The sequence below is a fragment of the Daktulosphaira vitifoliae genome, unplaced genomic scaffold (genome assembly GCF_025091365.1).
Source record: "Daktulosphaira vitifoliae isolate Bord-2020 unplaced genomic scaffold, ASM2509136v1 Scaffold_4, whole genome shotgun sequence".
Taxonomy (NCBI): domain Eukaryota; kingdom Metazoa; phylum Arthropoda; class Insecta; order Hemiptera; family Phylloxeridae; genus Daktulosphaira; species Daktulosphaira vitifoliae.
Genome location: NW_026099575.1, coordinates 4,177,495 through 4,192,873, shown reverse-complemented (window position 1 = coordinate 4,192,873; position 15,379 = coordinate 4,177,495). Strand labels below are relative to the sequence as shown.

At 26.2% G+C, this 15,379-nt stretch overlaps 3 protein-coding genes across 11 annotated transcripts in view; 1 reads left to right on the top strand and 2 right to left on the bottom strand.

The window, feature by feature from the left end:
- Positions 1-15,379, bottom strand: part of LOC126905430 (LDLR chaperone boca) — a 29,684-nt gene that overhangs the window by 3,069 nt on the left and 11,236 nt on the right. Inside the window, exon 1 of one of the 2 annotated variants that reach the window (XM_050685106.1) lies at positions 269-392. The exons of the other annotated variant lie outside the window; for it this stretch is intronic. The gene's annotated coding sequence lies outside the window, so the exon portion shown is untranslated. Of the gene's footprint in view, positions 1-268; positions 393-15,379 lie in introns of those variants that run through there. 2 annotated transcript variants of the gene reach the window in all.
- LOC126905424 (NADH dehydrogenase [ubiquinone] flavoprotein 1, mitochondrial-like) lies at positions 584-2,414 on the top strand. Its single transcript, XM_050685094.1, has one exon. The coding sequence runs from the start codon at positions 753-755 to the stop codon at positions 2,196-2,198; it is 1,446 nt and encodes a 481-aa protein (XP_050541051.1). The 5' UTR covers positions 584-752; the 3' UTR covers positions 2,199-2,414.
- Positions 3,109-13,897, bottom strand: LOC126905428 (major facilitator superfamily domain-containing protein 9-like). Of its 8 annotated transcripts, XM_050685103.1 has the most exons (6): positions 13,543-13,897; positions 12,675-12,734; positions 12,480-12,603; positions 4,925-5,013; positions 4,713-4,845; positions 3,109-4,439 (listed from the first exon to the last, which is right to left on the bottom strand). In XM_050685103.1, the coding sequence occupies exon 6, from the start codon at positions 4,360-4,362 to the stop codon at positions 3,187-3,189; it is 1,176 nt and encodes a 391-aa protein (XP_050541060.1). In that variant the 5' UTR covers positions 4,363-4,439; positions 4,713-4,845; positions 4,925-5,013; positions 12,480-12,603; positions 12,675-12,734; positions 13,543-13,897; the 3' UTR covers positions 3,109-3,186. The 8 variants fall into 8 exon arrangements, with proteins under 8 accessions (XP_050541060.1, XP_050541059.1, XP_050541056.1 ...); XM_050685102.1 differs by lacking the exon at positions 12,675-12,734; XM_050685099.1 differs by lacking the exons at positions 12,480-12,603; positions 12,675-12,734; positions 13,543-13,897 and adding exons at positions 6,723-6,793; positions 6,947-7,908.

Genomic DNA, 15,379 nt, shown 5'->3' with positions numbered 1-15,379 from the left:
AAAAAAATTAATTATTTTTTATTATAATCAATATTTATGATTTAATATATCATATTGTTTTTGTGTAATTACAAATAATTGTTTTTAATATCTAATTAATTTAAGTTAGTACTATAAAGAATAATGGGGTCTAGTTGAAAATGAAATGGTTATTTACACCATTATGGTTTGATATGGCTAAAGCGGCTATATTTGCCTGATGAAAGTTCAACTTATGTATACAATAAAATGGTCAATTTTCAATAACTGGTATAATTGTTAGACTTACCTGAATTACAATGCTTCATAAAGTGTTTTTTTATTTTTTTAATAAATCAAAAATTTTAAAATTACCTGTTAAGTATATACTCACAAATTTATTGTGTATTATTATAATTTATCACGAGTATCATAGATTAAATACACATGTGATTTAATACACATTAAATGTGTATTTAATCTATGAGAGTATAATCATATCAAATATTTAATTTGGCAACATTGAAATGTTTTTTTGTCGAATGGCTTTTTTTTTGTTCCAAGATGGATTTATCAACCTTAAGTGCTACATTTTTTATTTATTACTGATAACCGTATCAATAAAAATATTTCATTAGTTTGTGAAATAAATAAGTGACATTAAAGAGTTTTGCTCTGTAGATTTTTTTCAAACATTACTAAAAGTATATCTCATTGATTTATATTTGTATGATCTTGTATAACCTATTCAATATATATATTTTTTTATTGTATTTCGCTATTTTAAGTTTAAAATGAATAGTTCAATATTAGTGAGGTCAAGTTTAGTTACTAAAGGTCATGGTGGATTTGGTTTAACAAATATTGTCTTTAAAAAATTTGAAAAACAAGTTTGTCATAATAGTAGTACTGCAGCTACACCAGAATTGAAAGCGTCTTATGGAAATCTTCCCGACTCTGATAGAATTTTTACTAACTTATATGGACGTCATGATTGGCAACTTAAAGGAGCACTTAAACGTGGTGATTGGTATAAAACTAAAGAAATTTTGGAAAGAGGCACTGACTATATAATCAATGAAATGAAAACATCTGGTTTACGTGGACGAGGTGGTGCTGGTTTTCCAACTGGAATGAAATGGAGTTTTATGAATAAACCTTCTGACGGTCGTCCTAAGTATTTAGTTGTTAATGCTGATGAAGGTGAACCTGGTACATGCAAAGATCGTGAAATTATGAGACATGATCCTCACAAGTTGATTGAAGGATGTCTAGTTGCAGGACGAGCTATGGGTGCTTGTGCTGCATATATTTATATTCGTGGTGAATTTTACAATGAAGCATCTAACTTACAACAAGCTATTTGTGAAGCATATCAAGCTGGATTAATAGGCAAAAATGCATGCAATTCTGGATATGATTTTGATGTATTTGTTCATAGAGGTGCTGGTGCATATATTTGTGGTGAGGAAACTGCTTTAATTGAATCTCTTGAAGGAAAACAAGGTAAACCGAGATTGAAACCTCCTTTCCCAGCAGATGTTGGTGTGTTTGGATGCCCAACTACTGTATCAAATGTAGAAACAGTTGCTGTTGCTCCTACTATATGTCGTCGGGGGGGTAACTGGTTTTTGGGTCTAGGTAGACCCAGAAATTCTGGAACAAAATTATTTAATATATCGGGCCATGTAAATACTCCATGTACTGTTGAAGAAGAAATGTCTATTCCATTAAAAGAATTGATTGAAAGACATGCTGGTGGAGTTATAGGTGGTTGGGATAATTTACTGGCTGTGATTCCTGGTGGATCATCTACACCGCTCATTCCTAAACATGTTTGTGATACTGCTATTATGGATTTTGATGGACTAATAGCTGCACAGACAAGTTTAGGAACAGCTGCTGTAATTGTTATGAATAAACAAACAGATGTTGTAAAAGCTATTGCTCGTTTAATTATGTTTTATAAACATGAATCATGTGGTCAATGTACTCCATGCCGTGAAGGTATTAATTGGATGAATAAAATAATGTACAGATTTGTTGACGGACAAGCTCAAACGTCAGAAATTGATATGTTATGGGAAATTAGTAAGCAAATTGAAGGACATACTATTTGTGCACTAGGAGATGGTGCAGCATGGCCTGTTCAAGGTTTAATACGTCATTTTAGACCAGAATTAGAAAATAGAATGAAAAAATATCAACAACAGATTGAAAAACAAGCTATTTCCAATTAATAGTTTTTTTTAAGTATTTACCAAAAAAAGTGTGTAAATTTCAAGTAGCAATTTCATATTATAAATTAATTTTTTAAAATATATTTAAAGTATTTGTTATATGAATAATTGAAATTTATAATGCTTATTCCTTTGTTAAAATTAATCTATTATAACTATTTTAGTAGCAACAATTGTTATTATATTTTAGTGCATTAAATATTTTTGTCAACTAGAGCCTATCTAACCTATATTGTTTTTAAAAATTTCTTCACCAAAAATAAAATATTGTGTTGTCCAAATTCATCAAATATTAATTTGTTAATATTTTTATTAAATCAACCCAATTTTTTATTTTATTTAAAGCACTACAGTTTTTTAAGATTTATAAAACTGTTATAATGAAATGTTTAAAATATTTTGATAAATTCTTTAATTAACTTTTGTTAACTTTAAGGTATAATGTTTAAACTAATTTATGTACCTCATTTTTTTTATAGAAATGTTTTACTACCCCAGAAAATCATAATAGTAATGTATATTTAACATGCGATGATTATTATAATGAGAATTGAAATTCCTATCCTTTGAGCACCCCTGGAGTCAATCTTCTTGTTCCGAGCATCCAAATTTTTCTGCCCTTTTCTGTTTGATGAAGTTATAATATTATACAATTTTTAAATAATATGGTTATTTTCATAAATATTTTCATTTGAAAATGTTAGTAAAATCATAATATTTTATAATTAATGTATTTATAACCCTAAAATATACATTTATAATATGCACTCGAAAAATATAAATATATTTGTAGTTAAAAATTAATAGTTCAAGACTTTTATGAAGTGAAATCATGAAGTTCGCAACCAAATTTTGAAAATAGTCCATATACATTTAAAGATCAACTTAACAAAAAATAAAAACAAATATATCATTTAATAGAACAATTAATTTATTTTTTAATTAAAACTTATTTAATACAAAATACATAATGTAATTTTGAATAATTCTATGAATTATGAATTTTTTTAATGACTTTTTTATTATCATAAAACTTTGCTAAAATAGCACCACATAAAGCAGCCGTGGATGCAAATAGATATGCACCTCGTGCACCAAATTTATCCATAGATACACCTACTGTCATGGGAGTAATGAAACGTGCAATTGCGGAAAAACTATACATAGCACCTTCCAGTGAACCCCTATTATTATCATTACAATGTTCAGATAATAACTGATTTAAAAAAACTTCGATTAATGTGCCTCCAACGCTCACGGGGATTGTAAACAATAAATAATACATTAAATTTGGTTGAAATGAAAAACAAAAATGTCCAAAAGATAACAATAAGAAGCTGTAAAAACATTTATTAAATGTACTATATGACTTAAAAATAGTGGCTAGTTTAGATACAAAAAATCCAGTGACTACACCTATAGAACTATTAAATGATATAACATAACCAACTTGAGAAGGGCTAAGCTTATAGGTTTCAGTTAATACTAGACCTAAAGTTGTCATAATTGTAGATATTGTAGCCATATACATAAATCGCATAATTAATAACGGCCAGTAGAGAGACCAATTTAATTCTTTAAAGTTATTCAACATACCTTTTTGTATACTATTGGTTTTTATTTTTTTATTAGGTACAAATAAAACAATAATTGCAACATTAAAAACACAAAGTAAACTGGTTAAACAGGCTATACTGAAAAAACCATTCGGTTGTTCTGACAAACGACCACCAATAACTGGAGCAATCATGAAAGCTAATGATACAAAACTGTTCATTTTTCCATGAGCATTAATCAAATGCTCTTTTGGAATATGATCTCCTAATAGTGATCTGCCCAACATAAGTGTATGTTTTAAAAAACCAAATATTAGCCGTATAATTGCAACTGAAATATAAGTGTAACAATGACCAATAGCGAAAAATCCCATGGCACTTATTATCATAGATAATGTTAGCATTTGTTTTCGCCCATATCGGTCACTTAACGTTCCAGCTATTGGACTTGTGATCATTTGTAGACCTGAAAATAATGACTCTAAAGAAGATACTTGGAAGTGAGAAGCGCCGAATTCTCTAAGACGACGACCCAACGCAGGCATTATTAATCCTAGACTTGCAATGTCTAAAAATCCAATCATATACACATAAAAATAATCGAACATTTCGGCAAAATAAATAAACTGAACTTAATGTGAAAATAGCAGTATAACAAATAATTTCAATTCAAGTTTTCGTTTACCTGAAAAAAATTTAAAATAATAAATTGTCTAACAAAATTGGTTGAAATTTATCCTATCTTATTATTACACAAAAAATAATGGTTCCTATTAATATAGAGTACACAAAATATTTCTTTTTTCCAGGGATATATTTAGAACTTTTTTTTAGAAAAGAAGGAGTTGCTTATATTTTTTGCTAAACATTTTCAAAACACAGTGAAGTTTTAAGTATGAATGTTCAATATTACTTTAAATTTGTATGTATATTAAATTTAATTAACTTATTGACTTACAAAAATAATATATAAATATATAAAATTATGACGATTGAACTTTCTTATCAATAAATTTATCACAGTAAGTTTCAGAACACTTCATATACGACAATAAAAGCACTTCAAAACTTTTGTTCATTTTTGCTTTTGCCTAAATTTTACATTTTAATTATAGTTTATTACTGTAAATATAATATACTTAAAATAAAAAATGATTGTAAAAAGTTTACCTTTTTTTGTTTTGTAAGAGTTCTGCACAATGTTGGAATTTTAAGTGTTTCATTCAAACAAAATATTTTAAGATTTAGGAAACATGTGCCTGAAAAATCAAAGGTTAAATTAGATAACATATCTAAAAAATTATAACAGTTTTCAATATTTATTGTATTATAGGCTTAATAATACATTTCAATTGTGATCAAAGTCTATTGAAATGTTAATGGATAATATATTTACAAAATTACAATTGACATAATATAAGCTAATGCATACAGAATCCTTTCAGATCTTTAAACAAATATAACATTTATACAACACTGTTATTATTTTCATTTTATGAAATATACATAAATATAGTACGCAGGGAAAAATACGGTTAGAATAATCATATAATTGATTAATGTAGTAACAACTACAATTAAAACAATTGGAACTGAATATTCGGTTAATCCAACCGAAATGTATTTTTTTAAGGAGAACTTTTATCATGTTGCTAATTATTTATAAATATGAGCGTAGTTTATGAAAATTGTCTATGGTAATATAGTCTAATATTTAGTTTTTAAATTTGGAAAAATAACTTGACGGAAGCTACATTGTTACATTGCTTTACCCCCCACAAAAAAAAATTCAATTCACTTGAGGTACTACAAATATTTTTATAGATATTGAAGCCCTCACAGTCTATAAAAACTACGTTAATGTTTACACATACTTTAAATGTATAAGTTATAAACTGTTAACAACAATAATTTATTGAAAAACAATTCCCATTATTTGTGATCTACACTTTAGACTATAACAGGGGAAGTCCAAGCAAAGTGAATAATGACAATATCTCAAAGTCTACAATTAAAAATGAATAAATTAATTAGTGGTAACAAAATTATTTTGTAATCATAAACTGAAAGTACAGTTGAAACTGGGCTATCATTTAGTTAGCAGTCGAGCACGATAATAACAAGATATTAACATATTTTATAAATTTAACAGTTTTGTAAAAGTTTCCATGGTGAGAAAAATACTCATTTTTTCCAAAATATTATAATTAATAGAATTATAAAAGTATATAAATTAATTAAACAGTTGTTGGCTTTATATATGCAATGATCTTGTGTAATTAATGAACTGTAATTATAGTAATAAATGTTTATTTAAATTACAAATGCAATTTAAGAAAAAAAAGAAGAGGTTCGAACAAAATGATTAGGACAAAGCGGATAGTTACAATTCATTCAATTAAAACAGTTATGTAAGCTAAGATTGTTACGGAAGTATCTATTAATGAGATTGATTGAAAAACTCTTCAACTAAGATATATTTAAAATTGTATTTTCGATGTCTTATACTGTAAAAAAAACAATACTCAAGTAATACAAATTTTAATTGGGAATGAAATGATTCTTATGTAAAAGATAAAAAAAATGCTGTTTAGTGGATTTTAATTTGAATAAGTAAATTTTGTTGAAATGAATTAAAACCACGACAGAGGTAGTGGGATGTGTTACAATTACTTATTAGTCAAAATTTAATTATTCAAGTCGGCAATTTTATTATAAGATGATGATACTAAAAAAAAATTAAAAAAAAATTGCACAACTTAAAAAAAAATTATTTAATAGATAAAAATTAATTTTTAACTTTATGATAGTCTCGATTAAAATCACTTAAAATATTTACTTTAATGGGGTTCTTGGGGATAGTAAATCATTTAAAATTTCTTTAAATGTTACTTTAACTTAATTTAGAATATAAAAGTAACTCCAAGAGCAAAATTTTAAAATTTATATAATTTTACTATGATATTACTTATTAAAAGATGTTTAGCAATAACACTTCGTACTTATTTTTCCTTATAAACTTGTTGTATTAACTTTGGCCTAATAGATCAAACAATAAAAAACAATTTTCTTAAAAAAAATTTATTATTGAATTTGAAAATGAGCTTAAATTAAAATTATAATAAATATGTACTATAGTTTTTTTTAATTATGACAGATAAATACAAAAGAAAAAATAAATAGAATATTTACCAAAGTTTAATCCAAAAGATTATTTATAATTTTTCTAGTTAAATTGTAAAATGAATTATTGAAAAAAGACAATAACCAATACTTTTGATCATTTTGCTAACACTGCTGCCAAGATTTTACTTAGTATGATTTCAAGGTTATATTTTAAATATGTATGATAAGTATTTGTCCCCCTCTAGTATATATTAAACAGTATTGGGTAGTAATTGAACTTGAAATACAAGTTATAGTAAAGATACTCAGTGCCGAATCTTAAACTCTAAAGGCCCCGGTGCGAAAACAATTTAGGGGCCCCTAATTTAAAAATGTTATAAAAAAAGTCACAAGTATACAATTATGATAACTATATACAGTAAACTCCCGATTATCCGTGGAATAGGGTGGCAGGACATCCACGGATAAACGAATTCCGCGGATAATCCGCAAAATTAAATTTTACAATAAAAACTAAGTTGAAATTGAATTTATTTAAATTTATTCACAATATATTTATAATAATAAATATAAATTATTAAAATAAATAATATTTAATATTTAAATAAATGTTAAATGAATAAATAATTAATTAAAAAAATCAGTCAAAAGTTTTTGTTTCTTTGTTTGAAAACTCTTCTTTTTAACTTGTGATTGAAGTTTTTTTAATAACATTTTGTCACACAGAGTTGTATCGTCTTGTTCTTCTAGATATTTAATGATCCCGTCTATATGTTTTAGAGCTTCTTCATGGCTCACTTGCTTTACATCATTTATTTCATCGTTTTCTTCTTCTTCACCTTCACTTTCCGAAACTGTATCTAATGCTCCACTTACTATTTGTTCATCACTAAGACGCTCAAATCCTGGATCATTGGCATCACAATTTATCCACTCATTAATGTTTTCTTCGTCAAAATTCTCTCCTCCAGTAAGAGATTTAGAAAAATTAGCCAAATCAAAAGCAGACACTTCTTCTTCTTCCTCTATCAAAGNGTTACAAAATAATAGAGTACAAAATATAATAAAAATAATAGTATATTATTATCTACAGAATAAAGCCAGCCTTCAATATAATAGTGAAAAGTAAAATGTTTAGATGTTCTATTTTAGAAAAAATTTTTCCCTTGACTTTGCATTGACAAAATTGTCAATTATCATTTTAATATTTAGAGTTTTAGTTTGTTCTTTTACTATACTTAAAATTGATATACTAGAAAAATAAATACTAAACAATCGAATATCGATCAAACATTTACAATTACCATTCACCATCGATGGGAATAAATTAAATAAACTTTCAAAGTAAAATTCAATACACCATTTGAAAAAACAAAATATACATTTTACCAAGTACCAATTATCATAATATCGGGGCCCCCAAATATTTAAAAGAATCGGGGCTCCAGTGCAATGCACCACTTGCACCGGCGGTTTGCCCGCACATTGACGATACTACTTTTAAGGCATTTTAGTGTAATGTAATTACCGAAAAAAACAGTGATTTTATTTTTATTTTAATTAACAACATAAAGGTAATTTTGCAAAACTATTAATTATTAAATTTTCAGTGATTTATTAAAAATAAATAAATAAACAAGAATAAAACACTATCATTTTTTTCTGGAAAATACAATATTCTTTCTTGCTTTACAAAACATATTTCTTTTAGATTAGATGCGAAGCTGAGTGGTATTAATTTTACTAAGATGTTGTGTTTTCTTTTTTGTTTTATTCTCAGTTCTTACTGGACTGATTTTGATGAACAATACGTTAAAATATCACAAATCATATCTAGTTGAAAACATTACTCTTAAAAAATAAAAATAATCACGTATTCTCTATAAATAGGAGAATTTTCAAAAAAAAAATTACTATTTTAATAATCGGTGATTTTCGACTTTTTTTAAACTTTTTTACTTAAAACTGCTATAACTTTTTGAAAAATAGATGAATAGAAACAAATTTTATTTCTAGATACATTAGGTATTTATTGAAAATCTAACCCTTCATCTGCCCATAGGGAGGTCCAAAATGATAACTTTTCCTCAAGATATTAACTTTTCAACTTAACTTTTGAAAATTTTCCGGAAATACTGACATTTTTATATATACATTTAGATATATTTTAAATATACTTCGTATATTATTTGGGTATAAAGTCAAACTTATTTAAATTTTTTTGTTTCTTTAAAGTCGAGAAAAATAACTTAAATATTTGATCTAGCATAAATGGCCATTTTTATCAACTGACGAATGTGACTTACGGTTGCCAAGTTGATAACACTCTTGTCTTCCACGCTTAAAATATGAGGTTCGACCCACCTGTGGCCATGAAATTTCTTGCATTTTTTCTTAGTTCTTTTTGAGTTAGAAAAAAATGTTTCAACTTATTTGATTTTTATCTCATTTAAATTCAATAACTTCAATAAATATCAAGAATTCCCATCACAGTAGCCTTCCACTGTGAAAAGACATTTCTAATACATATTGAAATTATTTTACTAAAAGGTTTTTTTTTGTGACTATCATTTATTATCTCAGCTCTCACTTGACCTACTTTTTCTAATGAAACGTCAAATTATTACAATTCATATCTAGTTGAAGATATTACAATCAAAAATTAAAAAAAAATTTACTCTATCAATTAAAAAGTTACTTAGCCTACATTCTCTTCTACTGAAGTTTGATAAGATAATAGATATCAATTACATTAAAAAAATTTTCACTTTGTAATTTATTAATTTTTTAATTCTATTTGTGTGTGCTACCACCTGTCTATAATATTCCATTTTTTTTTTTTTTGGTAACATGTTGCTATATAAATCATTTCTAAAAAAATGATTTTTAGTATCACTTGAATTTAACAATAGATTTTTACAATTATATAATTATAATCAAATTTAATAATACATTCATTTCAGTAGATTTTTTAACAAAGTTTTGAGTGGATTTTTAGTTAAAGTAAATCATTTAAATTAATTAAGTTCTGAATAATTTCAATCTTTTTAATCACCAAAAGTTACTTAGAAATGATGACTATGATATCAATCTAATTGATCAATTATAATAAAAATATAAAAAAAAATATTGAACTTATCTGATAAATTTACTGTAAATAGAAATTATAAAATTTCCTGACAGCATATTATTCTTAATACCATTACTTAATTCTAATAAAATTTTGTAATTACTGATGTCAATTTCAAACTTGAAGATGAGCTAACAGTTATGGTAATATATTTATTTATTTTTAATATTAATTAAAAAAAAACAACTTTAAAGGACTAAAAAATATAGGGTATAAATGACATTTTACAATGATTATTTTTAAGATATTAAAAATCAAAATCAGCAATAATTTGAAACCAAATTTTTATTTTGTTTTTAGTAATTTTTTTCTATATAAATACTAATTTTTTAATAATTAGTAATAATATCAAATTTAGAAGTAATAGAAAAAGTCATTGAGGAAAGTTGATTTTAAAAAGTATACATTTGTTTCTGATGAAAGTTCCTTGTAGACCAGTGTATTTATTTATAAGCGAAAAAAAAATGTTTTTTAAGTATTGCATCAAGCCTTTTTAATTTTTATTCATGTTTGTCGTAGAAATAACAAAATATATTAGTTTATAATTTTTTACAATTTCTCCGTAAAAATTACATTGAAATTATTAAATATAAAATTCATACCCCACTGTGCTACCGTTTTTTTCTTTACGTTTTTACAAATAATAAAGGAATTTTTGTATAAAATTTATACTACAACAAAATGTTTAAATAATGTTGGATACACATTAGTCGAATGTGCTGTCGAGAAATTGTGTGTTGTGATTACTTATGCTATCGTTGTGCTACACCGAATTGTTGTCGTTCTTCTCTCTATGTTAAAAGCTAAAAAACGCCATCTTAGCGTTTTTTAGCTTTATACTCTATGGCGCTGACGAGCCAGTAATTTTGTATTCGTTTAGCTGTAAAAAGAAAAATATCACCTTAGCGATTGTCACACCCTTGTGCGCTTAAAAGATAGCTGTTGGGTATATATATATTCTGAGATACATCACAGTACCATTCACAGCATATTGTATACGTTAATCAGCTACTGGCATTCAAATTCATTTGATCATTTCAATATTCAATATTATCATTAGCCGTTTCAATTAGTCGATAAGTATAATGTTTATTCATCTTATTTTTAAGTCTTACTCTCATTTATAGTTTATTATTTGTTTATATCAGCGCCATTATGGCATTAGTATTGAGTGTCCTCCCTATCCACATTGGAGTATATAAGATTTTATGATTCATGTATAATGCATTTAATTGTTATATGTTTTGAAAATTCATTCTACATTCATTCATACAGTCCATTCACCTTATTAAATTTCTCGACATAGCCTGACTTAACACAAAATAAAACAACGAAACCGCGTGAATACCACAGAGGACGTTCAATTTGAGTTCATTTAAATAATAATTTTATAAATTTCATGAAAAGCTTCTTTTCTTTTACTAGTTAATAAAAATAGTTTTATACTCCATAGTATGAAGTTGAATTACATGGAAATTGTATTACAATTTCCAAAATTATCATTAAATATAATTTTTCATATCAAATTTGGATATTAATCATTTATTTTAAACGTAAATAATATCAGTAGAAAATTATAATATTTTATATCCAATCTGTAATAATTATTTAAGTTTAGACATAAATATTTAAGATACTTATGAAAAAACAAGACAAGGTTTTTAAGTTGTTTAAGTTAACTTTATTTATATTTTTTTAAAAATAATTAAGTTAAATGCGGACAAAAACCCGAACGGGCGAAAAACCGCATCTGCAAATAAAAGGGAAGCCAAATAAGACAAAAAAATAATACGACAAAAAAACACACCTATTACCATAGGAAAGAACGCATGAAGCGCTTTTTACTTACATACGTGCTTGTTGTAGATTCTTCTTCGTCCTAAATGGTTCTTGTTTACAAATTGATAAGATATTTTGTAACATCAGTTTACTATTTAGATTATTATTATATATTAGCTTATAATTAACATATGTAATATATATTATTGTTAGTAAAATAAAATTTAATTAAACTTTTATTATACTACCTTAATATTATCCAAGTAATACTCGTTTTCCAATGATGAAATATAATTGATAAAATTTATTGTTGGAAATTAATTATTATTTTATCAAATCAAACATATATATATTTTTAATAAACAATAATACTAAAATCTAAATGCACTTGAAGCTTTTTAAAATTGAAAGTCAATAATTTTTCCTATATTGATTAATCACGTAAATAAATTGTGAAAAATAAAGCATTAGTTTCGTAACAGGTGTTAATATTAGTAAAGTAACTTATAGTATTCCATTTAGATAATTTTATAAATAATAAACTTGTTTAATTTTTTTTTCAAAAACCCCAAATGCGTTCTATTAAAAATGTATAATGAATATATTTTCATAAAAAATATTTTCAAAAACTAACAACACATGGTGTTTGTAGACCCAGATAAATAATTTAATTTAAATGTATTGACTTACTTCAAAAACGAAATACTTTAAATCAATTGATATCTTCTAGGATCAAAAATTGTATCCTGAGTGCATAATTAACTTTTTTGTTTTGATTTCTTTATCTCATGGTCTCTCGAAAAAAGCAATACTCCTGTGTTTATTAAAAATTAATTAAAAGAAAGGAGTGGACTTCGCTATGGAACAGATCGTTAAAAACCGTACTAGGTTTCGAAGGCAACGATAGGGTATTTATGACACGGCCATGTATGTCTAGAATCAAAACTGTCAACAAATCAAAAAAAATGCTGCTATGTATTAGGGACAAGATTCGTGCCAATATTAAAACATTCAAAGACACCTATCGAAATGTCAATGTCACAAACACCACGTCCCATAAACATAGTTATATATTTTATAAATAAATTTATCTGTTCAGATGAATATGCTGTTAAAATATATTCTATGATTTAATATATTATCAAAGTATCCACTCCTTCTTGTTTTTGAAGTTAAACTTTATTAAAATATTTTTTGTGGGTTTACAATAACCTTTAATTGCTAGCTTTTGAATATTTTAACGTGTTTAAATCTAATTGAAATTTTTTTTTAATATCTGAGGTATGATGAATATGATAAATTATTAACACTGTTAGTAATATATAATTCGAGTGATTATTAAAATTAAAAATAATTGTTGCGAAATTAATATTTTTTTTTTTTACATTTTAAAATCCGAGGTGTGTTATTTGTTTGAAAAAATACCTAATAATTTAACTCGGTGCATATAGAACCATCGTAATAAACTTTTTTTCTCAAAAAATACCGACAAATTTTAGAAACTTAAGGTTTTGGACATCGCAAACACATGTATATTAAATATAATATTATCTTCTCTAACAGACGTGTACATAAAATATAATTATATTTATTCGTTTTCTTACATCATCATAATTTACTAATTTTTCAAACTATAATAGAAACTGAACAAAAAAAATTAGAATATGATTATCTATATCTTCATACTATGATATTACAAAAAATGAAGTAAAACCAAAGCTTATAATCTGAGAACTAAAAACTATTTACTTACCTGATTTTTAGTCACGTAAAAGTTACGATATACGTAACTATTTTTTTAATATTCTATTAAAGAGTAATATTCTAGATAATCATCTGATTTTGATAAACTTTCGAAGTATTCAAATGTGTCTTTATAATCGTCACTTGTGTCATCAGAAGAAAAAATTCCTTATAATGGTTATTAACTGTATTACTCTCTTTTATCTTTGTAGAATTTTAACTGTATTTTAAAGCTGATCAATTCGAGTTTTGTAATATTACTTTTTAAGATATTAGCACTTAAAGATTTATAAAAGGCGAGCAGCGGGTTAGCGTTATCGACGCTGTGTTTCATGACATTTCACTTACCTGCAGCGACCGTCTCCATTTCGGCTTCCCACCTCATGGACGCAAGAATTCTGCCGTTATGTTCTATAACCTCTCGACTAGTTGAAGGTTCACAGTATGGTAATTTATAAACAATGAGGCTAGATTTGTTTTTAACATCCTGTTCACTCCTATGTGGCGTTTGGCCGGCAGCTGAATTGGCTCCAAGTTCTGAGTGAACATTCGTTTCCATGGAACGATGACTATCGTTTGAACTTTGTTCGCCACCAGGTAAAATATCACATGGAATCGAATCACTTAAACTAAAAATATTTTCAGCATTAGGACTTTTGTCGGAATCGGAAAAAATGTTTGGCGAAATAAAACGGTCAGTAATAAAGCTATCGTCTTCCTGACTGCTAAATGAAGTCTGCTTGTAGACATTACATTGACTAGACATCAATTCCTTTCGAATATCTTCCTGGATTTTACCCAACATATTACCATTCTCAATAAAATGTTTTAAGGATTTTTCTTGTTTGTTTATTTCCGCCGCGTTTGCAACGCGCTTAGATTGCAATCTCTCAAGTTTTTCACTAAAAGTTTATATCAAAACAGACAGTACGTTAATTTCGTTATTATCTCGACTCTCTACGCTTTGTTCGGTTGCCTTAAGATCAATAAATTCATTATTTTTTTCAAATAACGTTACTATGTAAATCCTTCGGCACTTGAATATTTTATTCGATATACCTCACCGTCGGATTTGACATTTTCGTTAGTTCATAGTTTGGATTTGGTATGCATGCTGAAGTATTAAGGCCCTACAAATAATTACCTACAAGTTATATTAAGTGTTTTAAGTTGTACCTACGCACAATATGATTTTGGGGAACTCTGTAAAATAGTATCGGAAGTGCAAACTTGCGAAACTCGTGTATTTTTCTGTGAAGAACGTTTTGCAGTAGACGCAACATTTTCTCTATAAATTTGAATATCCGCTAGAACGCTAGATGCACTTTTTTTCAGAATCTATAAAATAATAAAATGTCGATGACGTATAGCTACTGTGCGTTTCAATTTGTATAATTTGTATGTTCAAATATTGTACACTGCTTACAGTTCTCAAGAATTTAAACTTATTTAACAGACTTCTGACGTGTCTTCTTTTGTTCGGTTGGGTTTGACATGACTACAGATTGCTGATCACACGCGTAAATTTCAATTAATGAAAAATTCACTTCGAGACTCGAGATAGTAATAACTAAGTTATACAAAGTAAATATTTATTTTCGCTTGGCGTGTTCATAGTTTTAAAAATAAACAATTTTTTTAGCCTGAATTATGCTTTTTAATAATTCTGCTCATAAAATTATGCATATAATTTTTTATTAAGTTATAATATTGAACGTAAGAGTACTAAATATTTTTTATTCTTATATTATGTGTAAATCACATTAGCAAATGAGCATTTTTACTCAAATTATAAAAATCTATATACAATTTTAAAGTACACTATTCATGAAATAAATAATAATAAT

Bases quoted from the DNA above. Each gene is read 5' to 3' on its own strand.
- LOC126905424 (XM_050685094.1), top strand. From the start codon at position 753: ATGAATAGTTCAATATTAGTGAGGTCAAGTTTAGTTACTAAAGGTCAT.
- LOC126905428 (XM_050685103.1), bottom strand. From the start codon at position 4,362: ATGTTCGATTATTTTTATGTGTATATGATTGGATTTTTAGACATTGCA.